This window comes from Bufo gargarizans, chromosome 6 (assembly GCF_014858855.1).
Source record: "Bufo gargarizans isolate SCDJY-AF-19 chromosome 6, ASM1485885v1, whole genome shotgun sequence".
Taxonomy (NCBI): Eukaryota; Metazoa; Chordata; class Amphibia; order Anura; family Bufonidae; genus Bufo; species Bufo gargarizans.
Window position 1 is genome coordinate 333,996,941 of NC_058085.1, and position 22,599 is coordinate 334,019,539.

Here is a 22,599-nt window from a genome sequence, read left to right on the forward strand (position 1 = left end):
CCGCTCCCCACGCCGCTCCTCGTCCCCGCACCTCCACTGCTGCTTCTCCCCGTGCTCGGATGAAAACATCCGGTGTCAGCAGGGAGCAACCAATGGCACGAACCTCACTAGTGTCTCCCACGATGCACGGGGAGAAGCAGCGCTGCGAGGACCAGGAGCGACCCGGGGAGCCAGGTAAGTAGAATCAGTGTGAGGGGCCCGGCGTATGGGGGAGAATTTATTACTGTTGGATAACCCCTTTAAATATTAGCTATAAAGTTATATCACAGTGCACTACTGCCAAAGAAATGACCAGTGGCATCTCATGCATGCGCAGTAAAGCGAGGTGTGCTGCGCATGCACTGGATGCAGCTGGACTTTGGTGGTTTACATGCAGTGTGCTGTATTATAACTTATACCACATGTTACAAAAGAGACTTTAGCAGGGGCTTATTTAGGATGCTAAACCCCAGCAGTATAACGACATCTTGGTGGTCCAGGGTACAGACAGCAATGTATGGATGTGTGAAGAGAGGAAGGGGAATTGAAGCTCTCTAAAGGGCTCATTCACATGGTGGATTATTTTGCTTGTATTCCATACCGAAAGCTGCGCAGAATCTGCACCACAAGGAATATGCATCATCGTGTATTTTAGTGCATTGCTGTTCATTTGGCCACAGATGGATTTCCAAACCACGTCAAGGAGGGACATGTCCCGTCCTAACCACAGTGAGTGGCTACACATGGGTTTAACCCCATTCAATAGGGCTGAAGCTTAGGCATGCAAAATGCAAGTCTGTGGATGACCAATCTCCAGATGTAGCAAAATTGAACTTGACACGTAACAGTTGCAGCAAAGGTTAATTTGACCATTTGTAATATGGCTTTTGTTGTGTTAAATGTCCATTTAAAGGGGTTGTACGGTTACCAATATTAATGAGCTATCCTCAGGATAGGCCATCAATATCACACTGGTTGGGGGTCTGACTCCGGGCACCTTCGCCGATCTGCTGTTTGAAGAGAACAGGGGGTTGTCCGAAATTAAGGGGTTGTCCAAAATAAAAGCAAATCTGTTGCGGGTTGTCAGGGGAGGGTGAGGCTGCAAAAAAGAGCGCCACTTACTTTTTCTAGGACCCCGTTTCCAGTAACGTTGCTCGTGGTCCTTGCTGGCAGCATTGTATGTAGATAGCATGCCACCGTTTCGGTTCAGCAGAGAGTTGCAGCGCTGGAGCCATGGCCTGTTGAAAAGGTAAGTGGCGTTCTCTTTAGCAGTCTCACCCGCCCCAGCAGTCCGGCAAAATTTTTAGATTTTTTTCAAACAACCCCTTTAAATAGTCTAACCTCTAGACCAGTAGACTTCTACCTACAACTCTCAGTCCTCAACTGGCAGAACAGGTACGGTCCTCCATCATAGATGCGTTGGAAGAGGGTAGCGTATCTTTCAGTAGCTCGTTGATATCAAGTCTGCCATCAGGAACAGGACCGCCGCCAGGGCCCAGCACACATGCTCCTGACATTGGCCAACAGTCTCATAGACAGGGAATGGAGCGCCAGCGACCATGCTCGACCACCACTCCTTTCAAATGGTGGACACGGGACTCTGCCCATTTCTGGCATTCGGTTGGCATTCACGTATCCAGTGGAATGGTGTAACAGGATTCCTCCTAATTTTCGGATGAGATCTGAGTTTAGGAGTTTCTTCCGGTTTCCTCATTAAATAATAATTCATGCTGATGTAAATAGTTTGTGAAACGATAACAAGACGACATCTTTAATGTGGGTGTTCAGTCTTGACCCAGGTAAGCAGATCCTATTAACCACTTCAGCCCCGCTAGCTGAAACCCCCTTCATGACCAGAGCACTTTTTACACTTCTGCACTACACTACTTTCACCGTTTATCGCTCGGTCATGCAACTTACCACCCAAATGAATTTTACCTCCTTTTCTTCTCACTAATAGAGCTTTCATTTGGTGGTATTTTATTGCTGCTGACATTTTTACTTTTTTTGTTATTAATCGAAATGTAACGATTTTTTTTGCAAAAAAATGAAATTTTTCACTTTCAGCTGTAAAATTTTGCAAAAAAAACGACATCCATATATAAATTTTTCGCTAAATTTATTGTTCTACATGTCTTTGATAAAAAAAAATGTTTGGGCAAAAAAAAAATGGTTTGGGTAAAAGTTATAGCGTTTACAAACTATGGTACAAAAATGTGAATTTCCGCTTTTTGAAGCAGCTCTGACTTTCTGAGCACCTGTCATGTTTCCTGAGGTTCTACAATGCCCAGACAGTAGAAAACCCCCACAAATGACCCCATTTCGGAAAGTAGACACCCTAAGGTATTCGCTGATGGGCATAGTGAGTTCATAGAACTTTTTATTTTTTGTCACAAGTTAGCGGAAAATGATGATGATTTTTTATTTTTATTTTTTTCTTACAAAGTCTCATATTCCACTAACTTGCGACTAAAAATAAAAAATTCTAGGAACTCGCCATGCCCCTCACGGAATACCTTGGGGTGTCTTCTTTCCAAAATGGGGTCACTTGTGGCGTAGTTATACTGCCCTGGCAATTTAGGGGCCCAAATGTGTGAGAAGAACTTTGCAATCAAAATGTGTAAAAAATGACCGGTGAAATCCGAAAGGTGCACTTTGGAATATGTGCCCCTTTGCCCACCTTGGCTGCAAAAAAGTGTCACACATCTGGTATCGCCGTACTCAGGAGAAGTTGGGGAATGTGTTTTGGGGTGTCATTTTACATATACCCATGCTGGGTGAGAGAAATATCTTGGCAAAAGACAACTTTTCCAATTTTTTTATACAAAGTTGGCATTTGACCAAGATATTTTTCTCACCCAGCATGGGTATATGTAAAATGACACCCCAAAACACATTCCCCAACTTCTCCTGAGTACGGCGATACCAGATGTGTGACACTTTTTTGCAGCCAAGGTGGGCAAAGGGGCACATATTCCAAAGTGCACCTTTCGGATTTCGCAGGCCATTTTTTACACATTTTGATTGCAAAGTACTTCTTACACATTTGGGCCCCTAAATTGCCAGGGCAGTATAACTACGCCACAAGTGACCACATTTTGGAAATAAGACACCCCAAGGTATTCCGTGAGGGGCACGGCGAGTTCCTAGAATTTTTTATTTTTTGTCGCAAGTTAGTGGAATATGAGACTTTGTAAGGAAAAAAGAAAAAAAAAGAAAAATCATCATTTTCCGCTAACTTGTGACAAAAAATAAAAAATTCTAGGAACTCGCCGTGCCCCTCACGGAATACCTTGGGGTGTCTTCTTTCCAAAATGGGGTCACTTGTGGCGTAGTTATACTGCCCTGGCAATTTAGGGGCCCAAATGTGTAAGAAGTACCTTGCAATCAAAATCTGTAAAAAATGGCCTGCGAAATCCGAAAGGTGCACTTTGGAATGTGTGCCCCTTTGCCCACCTTGGCAGCAAAAAAGTGTGACACATCTGGTATCGCCGTACTCAGGAGAAGTTGGGGAATGTGTTTTGGGGTGTCATTTCACATATAACCATGCTGGGTGAGAGAAATATCTCGGCAAAAGACAACTTTTCCCATTTTTTTATACAAAGTTGGCATTTGACCAAGATATTTTTCTCACCCAGCATGGGTATATGTAAAATGACACCCCAAAACACATTGCTCAACTTCTCCTGAGTACGGCGATACCAGATGTGTGACACTTTTTTGCAGCCTAGATGCGCAAAGGTGCCCAAATTCCTTTTAGGAGGGCATTTTTAGACATTTGGATCCCAGACTTCTTCTCACGCTTTCGGGCCCCTAAAAAGCCAGGGCAGTATAAATACCCCACATGTGACCCCACTTTGGAAAGAAGACACCCCAAGGTATTCCGTGAGGGGCATGGCGAGTTCATAGAATTTTTTATTTTTTTGCATAAGTTAGCGGATATTGATTTTTTTTGTTTTTTTCTCACAAAGTCTCACTTTCCGCTAACTTAGGACAAAAATTTCAATCTTTCATGGACTCAATATGCCCCTCACGGAATACCTTGGGGTGTCTTCTTTCCGAAATGGGGTCATTTATACTGCCCTGGCTTTTTAGGGGCCCTAAAGCGTGAGAAGAAGTCTGGAATATAAATGTCTAAAAATGTTTACGCATTTGGATTCCGTGAGGGGTATGGCGAGTTCATGTGAGATTTTATTTTTTGACACAAGTTAGTGGAATATGAGACTTTGTAAGAAAAAACAAAAACAAAAACAAACAAAAAATTTCCGCTAACTTGGGCCAAAAAAATTTCTGAATGGAGCCTTACAGGGGGGGGTGATCAATGACAGGGGGGTGATCCGGGAGTCTATATGGGTGATCACCCCCCTGTCATTGATCACCCCCCTGTCATTGATCACCCCCCTGTAAGGCTCCATTCAGACGTCCGCATGTGTTTTGCGGATCCGATCCATGGATCCGTAAAAATCATACGGACGTCTGAATGGAGCCTTACAGGGGGGTGATCAATGACAGGGGGGTGATCAATGACAGGGGGGTGATCACCCATATAGACTCCCGGATCACCCCCCTGTCATTGTTCACCCCTCTGTAAGGCTCCATTCAGACGTCTGTATGATTTTTACGGATCCATGGATCGGATCCGCAAAACACATGCGGACGTCTGAATGGAGCCTTACAGGGGGGTGATCAATGACAGGGGGGTGATCAATGACAGGGGGGTGATCACCCATATAGACTCCCTGATCACCCCCCTGTCATTGATCACCCCCCTGTAAGGCTCCATTCAGACGTCCGTATGATTTTTACGGATCCATGGATACATGGATCGGATCCGCAAAACACATGCGGACGTCTGAATGGAGCCTTACAGGGGGGTTATCAATGACAGGGGGTGATCAGGGTGATCACCCCCCTGTCACTGATCACCCCCCCTGTAAGGCTCCATTCAGACGTCCGTATGATTTTTACGGATCCATGGATACATGGATCGGATCCGCAAAACACATGCGGACGTCTGAATAGAGCCTTACAGGGGGGTTATCAATGACAGGGGGTGATCAGGATGATCACCCCCCTGTCACTGATCACCCCCCCTGTAAGGCTCCATTCAGACGTCCGTATGATTTTTACGGATCCATGGATACATGGATCGGATCCGCAAAACACATGCGGACGTCTGAATGGAGCCTTACAGGGGGGTTATCAATGACAGGGGGTGATCAGGATGATCACCCCCCTGTCACTGATCACCCCCCCTGTAAGGCTCCATTCAGACGTCCGTATGATTTTTACGGATCCATGGATACATGGATCGGATCCGCAAAACACATGCGGACGTCTGAATGGAGCCTTACAGGGGGGTTATCAATGACAGGGGGTGATCAGGATGATCACCCCCCTGTCACTGATCACCCCCCCTGTAAGGCTCCATTCAGACGTCCGTATGATTTTTACGGATCCATGGATACATGGATCGGATCCGCAAAACACATGCGGACGTCTGAATGGAGCCTTACAGGGGGGTTATCAATGACAGGGGGTGATCAGGATGATCACCCCCCTGTCACTGATCACCCCCCCTGTAAGGCTCCATTCAGACGTCCGTATGATTTTTACGGATCCATGGATACATGGATCGGATCCGCAAAACACATGCAGACGTCTGAATGGAGCCTTACATGGGGGTTATCAATGACAGGGGGTGATCAGGATGATCACCCCCCTGTCACTGATCACCCCCCCTGTAAGGCTCCATTCAGACGTCCGTATGATTTTTACGGATCCATGGATACATGGATCGGATCCGCAAAACACATGCGGACGTCTGAATGGAGCCTTACAGGGGTGTGATCAATGACAGGGGGTGATCAGGATGATCACCCCCCCTGTAAGGCTCCATTCAGACGTCCGTATGATTTTTACGGATCCATGGATACATGGATCGGATCCGCAAAACACATGCGGACGTCTGAATGGAGCCTTACAGGGGGGTGATCAATGACAGGGGGGTGATCAGGGAGTGTATATGGGTGATCACCCGCCTGTCATTGATCACCCCCCTGTAAGGCTCCATTCAGACGTCCGCATGTGTTTTGCGGATCCGATCCATGTATCCGTGGATCCGTAAAAATCATACGGACGTCTGAACGGAGCCTGACAGGGGGGTAATCAATGACAGGGGGGTGATCAATGACAGGGGGGTGATCAGGGAGTTTATATGGGGTGATCATGGGTGATCAGGGGTTCATAAAGGGTTAATAAGTGATGGGGGGGTGTGTAGTGTAGTGTGGTGTTTGGTGCGACTTTACTGAGCTACCTGTGTCCTCTGGTGGTCGATCCAAACAAATGGGACCACCAGAGGACCAGGTAGCAGGTATATTAGACGCTGTTATCAAAACAGCGTCTAATATACCTGTTAGGGGTTAAAAAAATCAGATCTCCAGCCTGCCAGCGAACGATCGCCGCTGGCAGGCTGGAGATCCACTCGCTTACCTTCCGTTCCTGTGAGCGCGCGCGCCTGTGTGCGCGCGTTCACAGGAAATCCCGGCCCTCGCGAGATGGCGCGTATATGCGTCGTCGTGCGCAGGGCTGCCGCCTCCGGACCGCACATCTGCGGTTAAGTGACCCTGGTTTAAAGGGGTTTTCCATCCTTTTTATACTGATGACCTGTCCTTAGGATATAGTCATCAGTATCTGATCTGGTCCGACACCCGGAAGCCGTTTGAAGAGACGGCGGCAATCCGGTGAGCGCCGCTGCTTCCTCACAGCATACTAAGCACACTACCGTACATTGTATAGGGGCAGCACTTGGTATCGCAGCTCAGCCCCATTCACTTCTATGGGGCTGAGCTGCGCCTAGGCCACATGCCCAATGAACGTGACGTCACTGGCCTAGGGATCGCCGAAAGAAGGCCGCAGCCTTAGAGAAATAATTGAGGGATGGTACAACATAGAGTTATATGAAATCATTATCGCATGGGTAAAATAATGATTTGTCAGGAGAGGTGGCAGGTCCTCTTTAAGCTCTTTAAACCTCACTTTAAAGAGTTAATTTATTAAAATGCCAGGTGGAAATATTGCTGCCGCCCGATGCTGTGACACACATGGCGGTGAAGATTGTCCCAGTGCCGGGCCGTGATTGTACAATACAACTGCTCGTTCCTCATTTATAAACGCTGGCAGAACAGCGATGGCTGTCAATGTAACACTAGTCTGGTTCTTCTCCATTATACAAGTGTAAAATCATATATCTGTGTAATGGGGCTGAATCTATAAAACCTGAATTATTTATCAGAAGGCAATAGTATAGGGTTAACCAGAAGTCACACTGGAGAGGTATACCATACAAATCAATGGCCAGTTGCTATATGGGAAGCGTGTTAACAGCCGGCAGGCCTTTCTGCTGGAGAATAAATGGCTTCCATCAGTGAAATGTATCTGTATGTGGATATAGAAGTACATACTGAAATATTCATATGTGTACGTACGGAAGCAGCAGGCCTATATTTCACCCCCCCCCCAGCAAAAATAGGATTTCCTGCCAAATTCTATTGACTCTTATCTGCAGCCAGAATACTGGAGACCATTGTGCTGTGATAGCGGTGATATATGATCTATGAAAGCTTCACTTCGCAGCAGTCAGTAAATGATGCATCCATCAGACAGGGGGTGTACAGCCAAACCGTATGTCCCCCCTGAGCCCCCTTCCCCCTCCTTTAATTCTCTTGCTTTTCACGATGTCATCTGCAGTCAGCAGACGGAGCCCTTCCTTTTTGCGGAGTGGTTGACCTGTGCAACATGCAGGGTCGTCTGCCGAAGGGGGTACCTCAGGTGGTCTGTCACAAATGAATGAAATATTGTAAAATTCGATTCGCCTGCTTCGCCAAATACTAAAATAAAAATAATTCGATTCGTGATGAATTACTTTGTCACGAAGTGCATTTCTTTGAAAGAATCGGGTTCAATGACAGGGAATTGCGATTGCGCCCCCCTCCCCCATCATTGTACCCCTCAGATACCGCGTTAATTGCTGATCGTGGTATCTGACATTTATATTAAAGTGTAAAATAAATAAATAAATAAAATCATACTTACTTCATCCATTTGATCGCGAAGAGATGGCCGCCGCCATCTTGATTGAAGATCCAGTGCACAGCCCGTGATGATGTCACCACGTTGGCCGGCGTGGTGGCGTCATACGTCACCACACATGGGATTTCGTTTGGTATCTTAAATCATGATGGCGGCGGCGGCCAGCTCTTCACAGGGATAATAAACACAGTGATGTCACAGTACAGAGATAATACACACAGTGATGTCACAGTACAGGGATAATAAACACAGTGATGTCACAGTACAGAGATAATAAACACAATGATGTCACAGTACAGAGATAATAAACACAATGATGTCACAGTGCAGGGATAATAAACACAGTGATGTCACAGTACAGGGATAATAGACACAGTGATGTCACAGTGCAGGGATAATAAACACAGTGATGTCACAGCACAGGGATAATAAACACAGTGATGTCACAGAACAGGGATAATACACACAATGATGTCACAGTGCAGGGATAATAAACACAGTGATGTCACAGTACAGGGATAATAAACCACAGTGATGTCACAGTGCAGGGATAATAAAACAGTGATGTCACAGGACAGGGATAATAAACACAGTGATGTCACAGTACAGGGATAATAAACACAGTGATGTCACAGTACAGAGATAATAAACACAATGATGTCACAGTGCAGGGATAATAAACACAGTGATGTCACAGTGCAGGGATAATAAACACAGTGATGTCACAGTACAGGGATAATAAACACAGTGATGTCACAGTGCAGGGATAATAAACAGTGATGTCACAGGACAGGGATAATAAACACAGTGATGTCACAGGACAGGGATAATAAACACAGTGATGTCACAGTACAGAGATTATAAACACAGTGATGTCACAGTACAGGGATAATACACACAGTGATGTCACAGTACAGGGATAATAAACACAGTAATGTCACAGTAAAGGGATAATAAACACAGTGATGTCACAGTACAGGAATAATAAACACTGTGATGTCACAGTACAGGGATAATAAACACAGCGATGTCACAGGACAGAAAAGTGAGTACAGGATAATACACACAGTGATGTCACAGTACAGGGATAATAAACACAGTGATGTCACAGTACAGAGGGATAATAAACACAGTGATGTCACAGTACAGGATAATAAACACAGTGATGTCACAGTACAGGGATAATAAACACAGTGATGTCACAGTACAGGGATAATAAACACAGTGATGTCACAGTACAGGGATAATAAACACAGTGATGTCACAGTACAGGGATAATAAACACAGTGATGTCACAGTACAGGGATAATAAACACAGTGATGTCACAGTACAGGGATAATAAACACAGTGATGTCACAGTACAGGGATAATAAACACAGTGATGTCACAGTACAGGGATAATAAACACAGTGATGTCACAGTACAGAGATAATAAACACAGTGATGTCACAGTACAGGGATAATAAACACAGTGATGTCACAGTACAGGGATAATAAACACAGTGATGTCACAGTACAGGGATAATAAACACAGTGATGTCACAGTAGAGGGATAATAAAACAGTGATGTCACAGGTACAGGATAATAAACCAGTGATGTCACAGGTACAGGGATAATAAACACAGTTGATTGTCACAGTACAGAGATTATAAACACAGTGATGTCACACGTACAGGGATAATAAACACAGTGATGTCACAGTACAGGGATAATAAACACAGTAATGTCACAGTGCAGGGATAATAAACACAGTGATGTCACAGTACAGGAATAATAAACACATGTGATGTCACAGTACAGGGATAATAAACACAGTGATGTCACAGGTACAGGGATAATATAACACAGTGATGTCACAGTGCAGGGATAATAAAAACAGTGATGTCACAGTACAGGGATAATAAACACAGTGATGTCACAGTAGCAGGGATATAAAACACAGTGATGTCACAGTGCAGGGATAATAAACACAAGTGATGTCACAGTACAGGGATAATAAACACAGTGATGTCACAGTGCAGGGATAATAAACACAAGTGATGTCACAGTACAGGGATAATAAACACAGTGATGTCACAGTACAGGGATAATAAACACAGTGATGTCACAGGACAGGGATAATAAACACAGTGATGTCACAGTACAGGGATTAATACACACAGTGATTGTCACAGTACAAAGATAATAAACACAGTGATGTCACAGTGCAGGGATAATAAACAGTGATGTCACAGGACAGGGATAATAAACACAGTGATGTCACAGGACAGGGATAATAAACACAGTGATGTCACAGTACAGAGATAATAAACACAGTGATGTCACAGTACAGGGATAATACACACAGTGATGTCACAGTACAGGGATAATAAACACAGTAATGTCACAGTAAAGGGATAATAAACACAGTGATGTCACAGTACAGGGATAATAAACACAGCGATGTCACAGGACAGGGATAATAAACACAGTGATGTCACAGGACAGGGATAATAAACACAGTGATGTCACAGTACAGGGATAATAAACACAGTGATGTCAACAATACAGGGATAATAAACACAATGATGTCACAGTACAGGGATAATAAACACAGTGATGTCACAGTACAGGGATAATAAACACAATGATGTCACAGTGCAGGGATAATACACACAGTGATGTCACAGTACAGGGATAATAAACACAGTGATGTCACAGTACAGAGATAATAAACACAGTGATGTCACAGTACAGGGATAATAAACAGTGATGTCACAATAAAGGATAATAAACAGTGATGTCACAGGACAGGGATAATAAACACAGTGATGTCACAGTACAGAGATAATAAACACAGTGATGTCACAGTACAGGGATAATACAATGATGTCACAGTACAGGGATAATAAACACAGTGATGTCACAGTACAGGGATAATACACAGTGATGTCACAGTACAGGGATAATACACAGTGTTGTCACAGTACAGGGATAATAAACACAGTGATGTCACAGTACAGGGATAATAAACACAGTGATGTCACAGTACAGGGATAATAAACACAGTGATGTCACAGTACAGAGATAATAAACACAATGATGTCACAGTACAGGGATAATAAACACAGTGACGTCACAGTACAGAGATAATAAACACAGTGATGTCACAGTACAGGGATAATAAACACAGTGATGTCACAGGACAGGGATAGTAAACAGAGTGATGTCACAGTACAAGAATAATAAACACAGTGATGTCACAGTACAGGGATAATACACACAGTGATGTCACAATACAGGTATTATACGAACACTGATGCAGGTGAAATGAGATTGGCCACTTTTATTTTGTGGGCCCCGCAGCAGCTGCAATGCCTGCTACCCTGGTAGTTACTCCCATACTAAGAAGATCTGTCCCTTGTGAGCAGACCAACAGCATAAATTACACATGAGAGTTGGGAGGTCTCTCAGGGAGCAGCCACACAGTCAGGTTTCTGCATGTAGTTTTGGAAGCTAAAATCTCAGAAAAAAAAAGAGAAAACATATACAGGTCCAGATACAACTTCTACTCTTTTTTTTACTTCACTCCTGATTTTTGCAGAAAGCTGTCCGTGTAGCCGTACCCTTACAGATTTTGCATCTGGCATCCAAGAGCTATAAGTTACTCCTCTGCCTACATTAAATGGGATATGGACCTCAAACTTTAATCCTTACCCTCGATTTTCCAGAATTACCGCCGTTCTTGGCTTTTTATGTTGCAGTGAGCATTGTTCAGAATTATCAGTTCCTTGGCCCAGAATAACCGATCTATCACAACAATGACAATGGCTTCTCACCTGCAGAATCGGCTCTGAAGTGTGAGCACAGTGAGATAGACCACACAATCTTATGTAATGAGTATTATGAGAGTATGGCTGGAGTCTCACTTTAATTTCCCACTGAATTCTTTCTTCCCTTGTGTCTTGAGATTCGCTCTTGAACAATCGTCTTGTCAGCAGTATTAACTAGGAAGCTTGTGAGCACCGCAGATATTGTACCTTTCAGATAATAGTTGGAAAATACTCTATAATTTATGCTTCACTTTCAGCCGCTCGGGTCAATGAAACTCAAGAAGTGAAAAATGTTCTGCCGCAGCATATCAGTTCCGGCGTAGATCTTTCAAGTGCAGATATTTGGGAATTTGCATATTTACTCCTCAACACTTACAAGTATTCTGCCAAACTGATGAAATTCAATGAGGTGCATCTTTTTAAGCACAAACTCATTTTACTTTACAATTACAACCAAAACCCTTGTGTGCTGAAATGCTGGATGGCAGCTCTGTAAATGCTGCTTTCATTTTCTGCAAAAAGTAAATGTATAAATAATCTTCTTCCCTCCATAGATCCGTGTTAGGATGTTACCACCAGACTGAAAATATGACAAATGCTGTTTAATCCATATGCTCTGGACAGGAGAGTAACTAGAAAAGGGGCCCATGGCAAATTTTTTAATGCCCCCCTCCCCAAGCCACTGCCCCACAATTCCCCCTCGCACAGGTAGTTAAGACCACACAAGTCTTATAACCCCCACTCACTGAATCATGTAAATAAAAATGAATACAATCCTTCCTAGCTCTGAACAGGTTAACTTTACAGTATGCCACCCCAGCCCTGTATGTCCACTTAGTGTCCCCTTCACAGTAGAATGCTCTCTTAGTGCCTTCTGCACAGTAGTGATGCCCTCTTTGTTCCCCCACACAGTAGTTATGCCTCCTTAGTGCCCCACTTACAGTACTTTAGTGCAGTTCCCTTAGTGCCCCCCATACAGTAGTGCTGACCCCTTAGTGCCCCTTTACAATAGTGCTGACCCCTTAGTGCCCCCTTACAATAGTGCTGACCCCTTAGTACCCCCTTACAATAGTTTTCCCCTCTTAGTGTCCCCTACATTTGTGCTGCCCCTTTATTGCCCCCTTACAGCAGTTCTGCCCTTTAGTTCCCACCTTACAGAAGTGCTGCCCTGTTAATGCCCACTTACAGTAGTGCTGACCCCTTAGTGCCCCCCTTACAATAGTGTTCCCCCTTAGTGTCCCCTACAGTAGTGTTGCCCCTCTATTGCCCCTTACAGTAGTACTGCCCCTCTATTGCCCCCTTACAGTAGTGCTGCCCTTTAGTGCCCACCTTACAGTAGTGCTGCCCTGTTAGTGCATCCTTATAGTAGTGCTGAACCCTTAGTGCCCGCTGCCTTAGTGCTGTTCCCTTAGTGCCCCCTTTACAGTAGTGCTGCTGCCCTAGTGGCATCCTTACAGTAGTGCTGTTCCCTTAGTGCCCCCTTACAGTAGTGCTGACCCCTTATTTCCCCCTTACAATAGTGCTGCCCCCTTAGTGTCCCTTAAAGTAGTGCTGCCCTTTAGTGCAGCCCTTACAGTAGTGTTGCCCTGTTAGTGTCCCCTTACAGTAGTGCTGTCCACTTAGCGTCCCCCTTACAATAGTGAGGTGTTAATAAAATAAAAAAGTAACATTCACGAAGCCCATCCCCGATGAATGGATGGAGCACATCATACTGGCCCCAACAGCAGGAGCAATGCAGTGATGTCATTGCGCCTGCTGAGCTGAGAAGGATTGCACAGGCTTGAGGATGATCCTCCATCCTCCTACTCAGCCCAGCAGCATGATGATCTCACTGGGTCGTACCTGCTGCTGGGAAGAGAACAGACTGGGATAAAAACATCACCGTGTCATAATGGATGTGTCACGGTCCCTCAGGTGACTGATGTCAGGAAATCAAGGTGATTGGCTGAGCATTGAGGAATCTAACAGCCTCCTTGATTTATCTTGATTCAGTGTTGATAGGGTTAATGACAACTTCCCTGTTGCTCAGTGGTCATCACTTCTACCCTTTATAGTCTCACCCCACCCTTCTGACTATGTGGTTGATAGCTTCATTTGGGTTTGGCTGAGCTGGTGTGAGATCCTCTCTGGTGTTCCTGTTCTTCCATCTGTACAGAAGTTAAGTGTCATGTTTGTTTGTATTTGTTATATTCCCTGTTGTTGTATCTGGGCCTTAGACAGAGACTTCCATTTGTCCATCTGGGGAGGTATGGGTTGTCTCTGGTCCTATACTTATTCCAGGGCCTTATAGGGAAATCATGGTCTAGGTATCCTGCTTATGAATATTCCTACCTTCAAGGTGTCTTCATATTGATAAGTAGTCAGGCCCAGTTACTGTTCCCCTTCCCTCCTGTGTTTAGTGTGGAGTCCCCCCCACACACTGATCGTGACAGGATGACAGGCACAGCAGCCATACTCAGGCCCAAATTCTGGCGTCTGCCCCTACACAAACACAGAGTAATCATTACTGCATGGGCCCCACTGCTACTGTGGGCTCCATAGCATCCACTATGGCAGTAGTTCTGCCCCTGACTCTGGACCTTTTTGTAATTATCTTCAATTTTTGTAGTCAGTTTAAGGGGGAGTTTGCTTATCATGAGTTTATGATCAAGTTCAGTTGGAGTTATAGCTCTTCATAGCTCTTTATCTTTTAAAGAGTACCAGTCAGCAGGATCAGTCCTACTGCCTGGTATGGTTGATATACTGCAGATTACAATGATACCTGCCCTGTGAAAATCATTTGTGGTGTTGCTGAGAAAAAAGACTTGTTCGTGTCTAGAATTGCAGAAACGTTTGGAAATTTGCGCATGCCTCAGCTGGAACTGCAAGGAATTGCATCTCAGTTGACATTGGAAATAGGAGAGCCCTGCTTCAGCTCAGCAAGGACATTGCTGCTTTGAGAAGACTGTGTGCCTCCAACCAAGGGATTTTGGTGCCCTAGGCGGGCACCTACCCTTGTCTACCCATCGTCCAAGCCATGCTCCATCATATGTGTAGATGTGTTTTGCATCTTTCTGGAAGTACTTTCTTTCACCCTTTCCCTTTCTCCTGCCTATTAATCTACACATTACCATCAATGGCACCCCACCTTCCTCCAGCCAGGAGACTTAAAACAGGGTGTGCTGCATGGGGGGAATACTATTTCCACATTCCCAGTGAGACCTCCTCATCACAGTGCCAGCCTTGGGATTGAGGGAGGTTTGGTGGAGAGAGCCCAGCCACCGTGAACACCATGACCAGATCCAGAACTGCTGCTCCACACGCTTGCCATTGGTCGCTGAAACCCATGAATTGAGCACCAAAAGCTCTTGTCTTGTCCTTTGCTGGTAAACTCGGGTTTTAAAACAATAATGGGCCCCAAAGGTTTAGCAGAAGACAAACAAATGTGGTCCTGGCTTTGAGGCTTTTACTTGGCACTTGAGTCTTTTGGTTCGCAAAGAACCTATAAGACCCTCTGATGATGTCTCCTATGTGTGTAATGCTAACAATACAGATACAATGAAATTAGAAGAGGACGTGAATGGAATAATTTCCTATGGTGGACCCAAAAAAGCCCAAACCAGCACTGTTAAAGACTTATTGTAAGGTATTATTAAATATCTAATAATTACTTTGTGGCTAATGGAAAGTTTTATATTTTTTCTGAACTTTTGTATAACTCACTGCCTTGGAAATCAGTTTACTTCAGTGCAAGTTTCTCCAGACGAGTAGACTTTGTTCTTGTTTGGAATTGGAAACTGTACGAAGTCTTTGTACTTTTTCTAAAACTAATCTCTCATTTGTAGCAGTCCCTTGTGAAGACTTTTCTCTCTTCCGGAAGCAGCTGACGGCTTAATGTAAAGCCTGGGCAGCTGGAGGTACTGTGCCAGTAACTTATATAATAAACATATTTAGGTCCTGTGAGATCTTCGCCTCTATTCTTGACTCCCATACTTCCCTCAGGAGATATGTACATGGCCTGCAGAGTAGTCTGTCTGGCATGCCCACGTTTTGCGCGATCCAGCCTTTGCTGGCTCTGGATTTATGTGGGCTCCTTATCATAGAGTAACCAACTGATCTGCTCCTTCTGTTACTCTGACTTGCCAGATTTTGTCAAGAAGTCTGTGATTAACATATTTCCTTTTCTGTCAGCTTTGCAGTATTCTTCCAAAGGGGATTAATTTAACATTACTGCCTGTAAATGCCTACATTTAATGTACAGTGTAAGCACAAGTTCTACAGCTAGCAGCTACCTTCAAACTTTGTAATAGGGTTCCTAAATTTTGGATTAAGAGGTGCTCTTGTCTTAGACACATCTCAAATGCTTGGTGATGCCACTTTATATCTTGCTGGACAACCATTTTAATACATTAACAATACATAGCTCCTATGCTCCCCCTAGTGGTGGCTGCCAGAAGGTAGAATTTTAAAAGGAGTCTGTCACCAGGAAATTTACTGTTAAACCAGGTGCAATGCTTTGTAGGGCTAGCTCAGCTGAATGTCATGATACCTTTAGCAATTCAGTGCTTCTATTAATCCATCTGAGGGCGGGCCCAAGGTACTCTTTGCACCTTTACTTCTTATGTTTCCTCTCCCAGTCCCACCCTCTGCTTCTTGATTGCCAATGCTAGGCAAGATGACTATGCAGGATCCTAGCCCTGTCAGGGAGGGAGGGGCCGTCAGAGGAAGCAGGAGGAGCTAGGGTGCACAGAGTGGGTTAGGCCTGCCCTCTGTGCACTTAACTGCTCATTTGCATATGGACTGAGTACCTTTTCTCCAGAATAAGGCAACAGATTGCTGCATTAAAGGTATCATTACATTTAGCTAAGCTAGCCCTGCAAGGCTCCCTTTAAACTCTATGAGGGGTCATTTATTAAGAAATATGCACCACTTTTTGGCGTATTACAGGCGCAGATTTTGTCGCAAAGGGGTTTTGCGGCAAAATCTGCGAGTATTCCCCGCTCTCATCACTTTTTCAAGGTGGCGAAAAAAGGGGGTGTGGGCAGGGATGAGGGTCTCATTCTATGCCATTTTATGGCGTAGAAAATGGTCTTAAACTACACCAGAAAGGGAGCTGGCATAATTTAAACCATGTGGTACGGCTAGCGGAACCAAGCGCCAAAGTTATGTAGAGGCCTGCGCCTCTACATAACTTTGGCGCATCCGCCTCTAACACATAGGAATAAAGACGACTGGTGCGTAAATCGCTGGTCTTAATACATTTATTTACACTGAATTTTGAGCCCACTTAGATGTTATAGGTTCATTAATGTAGCTAATAATTACAAAAGTGCTCTGTGACTACGATGATAAAATCACAGGCATAGACAGACAATTGGTAGACATATTTCACCAGCCAAACCAGTTAGACCAGGAGTGCGAATCTTTATCAGTTATCATGGAAAAAGTTGGCAGTTGTTTATTTTTTTATGTTATCGCCTCTTGAAAAGTAAATATGTTCCTTGTAGAGGTCTTGCTAATAGGAAGTCTTTGCTCCCTGTGGAAAAGTATACAAAATAGCTCTCCTCCAGATGGAAGAATACTGTCTCTCTAGTGCCACCTGCAGGCAGCACAGATGGCATCTGCCAAACAGAACCCTATTATTGTAACTAGCTATACAGATGGCTGTTACCGGATTGGAAGTCAAACCAAATCATGTTTCAAAGTAAGGATTAATAAAAAAAAATATTGAGATTCCATAGCGGTTGAACTTAATACCTTTTAATGGCCACCTGAAAAGATGATGATAACATTGCAAGCTCTCGGGACAACTTAGGTCTCTTCATCGGGCATAATATAACAAAGGGCCTGAAGAAGCCCTATTATATACAAAAGAGCAGAGACATGGTATAATAAATGGACATTTGAAAAAAAAAAAGAATAACAAAGACCTCGGAGAATGAGCCCTTAGATTAATTCTCCAAACGCTTTGGATTTGTTAATTGGTTGTGTTTCAGGTGTCCATTTATTACACCAGGTCCCTGTATATTAGCGCTTCTTCGGACACTTTGTTATATTATGCCTGATGAAGAGACCTAAAGCTACTTTCACATCTGTGTTTTTTCTGGATCCGTCATGGGTCAGTAAAAATGCTTCCGGTTATATTATCTGTAAAATAGCCAAGTCAATGGGGGACAGATCCGTTTTCTTTTGCGTCCAGCACTATTGACTTACATTGTGTGTCATGACGGATCCGTCTTGCTGGCAGCATTTTTCTGTCCACGATGGGGACGCAACCAAACGGAACAGAATGCATTCTGGTGCACTCCTCTCCATCCAGTTCAGTTTTGTCCCCATTGACAATGAATAGGGACAAAAGGGAAGTGATGTCATCCGTTATTGAGATCCTATGACAATTCTCAATAGCGGAAAAGGGAAAGTGCAGATGTGAAAGTAGCCAAAGTTGTTTCGAAAGCGAGAATGGGCCAGTCAGAGAACGAGCGCGTCCGTGGGCCCTGTCAATCAACATGAGGAGGGGGCGTCATTATGAATGGAGGATGTGGCTGCTAGCAGTAGGTAGCCGCCCTACCTGCTGCTAGAGAGGTAATTTGCATATTATAAAAGTCATTTTTTTTATATAACTACTGAACCAAACGGAGTAATAGCTATATATATTGAGAAATCGCAGCATAATGATTTTAAAGAGACAAAAAAAAAAAAAGAGTTTAGTGGAGTGACAGAAGCCCTTTAAGGTAAGGGTTGGACATTGATTTACAGGGTAGCCACCTATAGGTGGCAGTACAGACGGGTTTCTTGCTTCTGGAGGAGAGCCATTTTCCATCGAAATTATTGGTAACTGTAGTTTGTTCATTGTTAAGAATATCAGGTCTATTTTTCTTGTGAGGGTTACTCAACATAGAACTTCAGGTTATGGCTTCCTCTTTCTTCCCAACTGGGTACACGAGCAGGTGCATTGGCACTGTGTGCACCTTGAAATCCTTCTCTTTTTCAATTAATTTTCTGACAGAATGTTTTATTGCTGGCTTGCAGTGTAAAACTCATATTAAGTATCTGTCACTATGCAATAATGAATGTTTTTCTGTGCAGTCACTAACCTCCTCCATTGTTCCGTGCACAGCAGTCTGGAGGAGTTATATTTCTGGAAGTGTTCTCGATGAGCACCACACTTGATGGATGATGGCTTCTTTTCTGCACATAACGGGCATTCATATTCAATGTTATTATTTTTTCTCACAATCCAATAACTCCAGAAGCAAACAGGAAAAGGATATGCCTAAAATGCAGCTATCTGCACGTCCAACCCCCACCTCGGTAACTACCTCAGCCAAAAAAGTTTTGTTCAGTTTAGTGATTTCACAGGTGGCTTCATCAATTATTGTCTCACTTAGTCAAAACCTATCCAGTGTGGAGGGAATGGGCCATTACAGTGTTATTAAAACCACGGTGGTGGTTGTCGAGGATTGTCCAACATGTCAAATAAATCCTGTGGACCAACCATCTTTATTGTGCTGGGTAGATCTCACCATTTTATGTAGGACACTGTAGGGTCTGTAAGTGTTGTTAGACACCTTTGGAGAGTGGTTTATACAGAAGTGAGGGGTACCCATTGCATAGATCACACTGGACCCCGTTTGTGGTGCTGGGTTTGAAACCATAGGGCAAAAGGAACCAGTATTTGTTTTCTCCTACATCCCCTTTCTGTGACCCTTGTGTCTAGTCTACTCCCAGTTTTACTCTTTACTAACAGGGCACTGGAGAGAAGAGTCCTGCATAGAGATGATAGGACCAACCAGGACTAAATCTTCTCTCTCTGAAGGTGGTTATAGACAATAGCTGTCAGCCGAATGATTGTTCAGCCAGTGGCTACCTCTAACAGTTCCTTCCTGGCTCCCTCATACATTTACAGTACATGTTCGGTTTGGCCAAGCTCATATGCATTGTCAATGAGGAGAGAGGAGAAGGCTGCTGCTAGAAACTTCTGGTGGTATCTCCTAAGACTCCAAAAGATTTTGGTAAAAAAATTCAGTAAGCCTGATCCCTCATTCACCCAACATCATCTGTTGGAGGGAGAGTTGGGATCCCCTATACACATGAGATTGTTGGTTGAGTCTACCGTTCTTTCAAGTTTCGCCAACAGTACACACTAAGGACCCCATAATAACTGCATTGCCTGCTTCTATGATACTCACGCCCTTGCCTATCAATCTTTTGTCTAGGAACATCATGGAACACCAGTTGTTGTCCAAACAATATATATTAGATTTTTTTTCTATTGCTTTCCCTCAAGATTTGGCTTAAAACTATGCCCAGACCAACCATCGTTTCAAGATCCACATGGCTATGTGCTCGGGTGCCTACACAAAACCAGGATCTAAAGCAGTTACCTTGAAAACATGGTTTTTCAATGACTTTCAATTATTTAAAGCCTTAGGAAAATCTCTAAGGAGCACTCCATCCTATGCCTTGTGCAAGGTCTGAAGGGGTGGAGCATGACAGAAGGATTTAAAGAGAATCATAGAGAATTTCTGCATCATGCACCAACCTCCAGGTCCTGCTTTAGGCATAACGCCGTATACCGGTTTTGCCCAGAGTGTTCCTTAAATGAGAGCTTGACTTTGTGTTCTCCTGCCAAATAAAGCGTACAGTATTTACCGGAAAGAAAGTGACATTTGCTGTGAACAAATTTCAGACCCATAAACATGGTTATGACTTCTCTAGAGGGTATAGAGCTACAGTTCGTCAGATTAATGGATTTTGTGGACTTCTTTTCTTCCTGTTTAGGTTTGAACTATGCCTACCATAAGAGTAATAGGCAACATGTATGTTACTTTTTGTTTTTGTACAGACTAGTATCTTCTATTATTCAAAATTTTAGGTTTGCATTGTCCAGAAGAAAGACACCGAAACAATGTATGCCATGAAGTACATGAATAAGCAGCAATGCATTGAGCGGGATGAGGTTCGTAATGTATTCAGAGAGTTGGAAATCCTCCAGGAGATAGAGCATATATTTTTAGTGAATCTTTGGTAAGTTGATTTTATTTAAAGGGACACTTCCACCATTTTTTTAAATCACAGCCTATATTTGAATATTCTGTTTATGTATATAATTTATATATGTTCTGGCACTGTAATAGGGTGCTAGGATATGCCACCAATGTCATATAGGTGCCAATGCCACCTCTGGAACCCACTCCTATCTCTAGAACGGGACCCCTGAAGGAACAGAGAACAGCCATGCACGACTGCCCTCCATCCATTTCTATGGGAGTTCCCAAAATAGCAGAACGCTAGCTCGGCTATTTCTATCAGTCTCATAGAGGCGAATGGAGCAATGGCTGCACTTGCGCGGTGCACTCTCCATTCATTTCTATGGGACTTATGAAAATGCTCAGTTACAGAGATAGGTGGAGATCCTAGAGGTGGGACCTGCACCTATCTGATGACATTGCTTGTATATCCTAGCAATGTGTCACCTGACATTGGTGTCATAACCCCTTTATCTTCCTCTTTCTTTGAACTTTTTGCATGGCAGACAGAATCACTTAAAGGGTTTATCCCATGACTAATGTAAAAAATGAAAATCAGACATCATATCGTACATGACAACCTCTTTCCAACAAAGCTAGAACAAGCCCTGTACCTCACTTGGATCCAGAGATCTCCCCATTCATTGCTCTGCTAGATTTATATCAAGCTGATAGCTCAAGGGGCGTGTCTTTTCTGCTACAGCTAAGGGGGCGTGTCCATGCTCTCCCTATCACAGCTCATGAGGCATTTGAAGGAAGAAACCGAGCATGTGCGGCCTTCTCAGTGAGCAGGTCAAAGAAATAAGAAATAAACAAACTGCAGGTGGCACTATACAGATATATTTTATTGAATATCTCATTGGCTATGCTAAATTTTTAATTACATGCAATTACAAAAGTATTCAGATCCAGGTGCTGGTTTAAAAACTGTAGAATATTTTTCGTCGGAAAACCTTTTTAACTCTGTTAGTCAGACCATAACTGGGACCGGAGAGCCCTGCTATAATGGCTCAATTACAGCATCACACATAATGCTAATCAATGCAATGTGGACATCTTTATTTAGGCCTATCAAGAGAATAATAGAGCTGTCATGTCCAATTCTACACCCACCATTATGATGAAGATTACCGTGTAGCTAATATCTTCCCCTCAGAGCACCAGTAAACTGACAGTGGGTTACCTATCTGTATATTAGGTTTTTCTCTCTGCTGCAGAAGGATAAAATTTGCTGTTTATCGATTTTCATTTCAGTATTGAGTTGATAAAAATGCCCCTTTCTGATGGAAGTGTCATTTTAATTTAAGATTTAATTGTGACGCCATCCTTAAAGGTTGTTCTATTGTGATTTTTCGAACCTCTTCAAGGGGTTTTCAGGAATTAAGCTTTTTATATGGCTCCCATGTTGTCTATAACCATCCAGTAATAACGAGTATGAAAAGCCATAGCTCTGAGCATTCTCCCACCAGCACCTTCTTAATTTAGCCCTAATCAAGGGGTAATAATTGTACTTTTAGACCCTTCATCAACCTATTTTCCGCAGATATTCTAACTTAAAGGGTTAAATACATGCATGTCATGGCTCAGGCAACTGGGAGATAGCCATTGAAATAAATCTCATTTTCAGAACTAAAGGCCGCACACATTGATTAAACGCTGGGCAAGACATAGTCCCTGATTTCTGATGTCTGGGAGCAGCATGGTACA

At 43.6% G+C, this 22,599-nt stretch overlaps 1 protein-coding gene across 1 annotated transcript in view; it reads left to right on the forward strand.

Moving 5' to 3' along the window:
* Positions 1–22,599, forward strand: part of STK32C (serine/threonine kinase 32C) — a 156,493-nt gene that overhangs the window by 68,222 nt on the left and 65,672 nt on the right. Inside the window, exon 2 of the mRNA XM_044297902.1 lies at positions 20,739–20,890. Within this exon, the coding sequence (XP_044153837.1) occupies positions 20,772–20,890 (119 nt within the window). The 5' untranslated portion in view covers positions 20,739–20,771. The remainder of the gene's footprint in view (positions 1–20,738; positions 20,891–22,599) is intronic.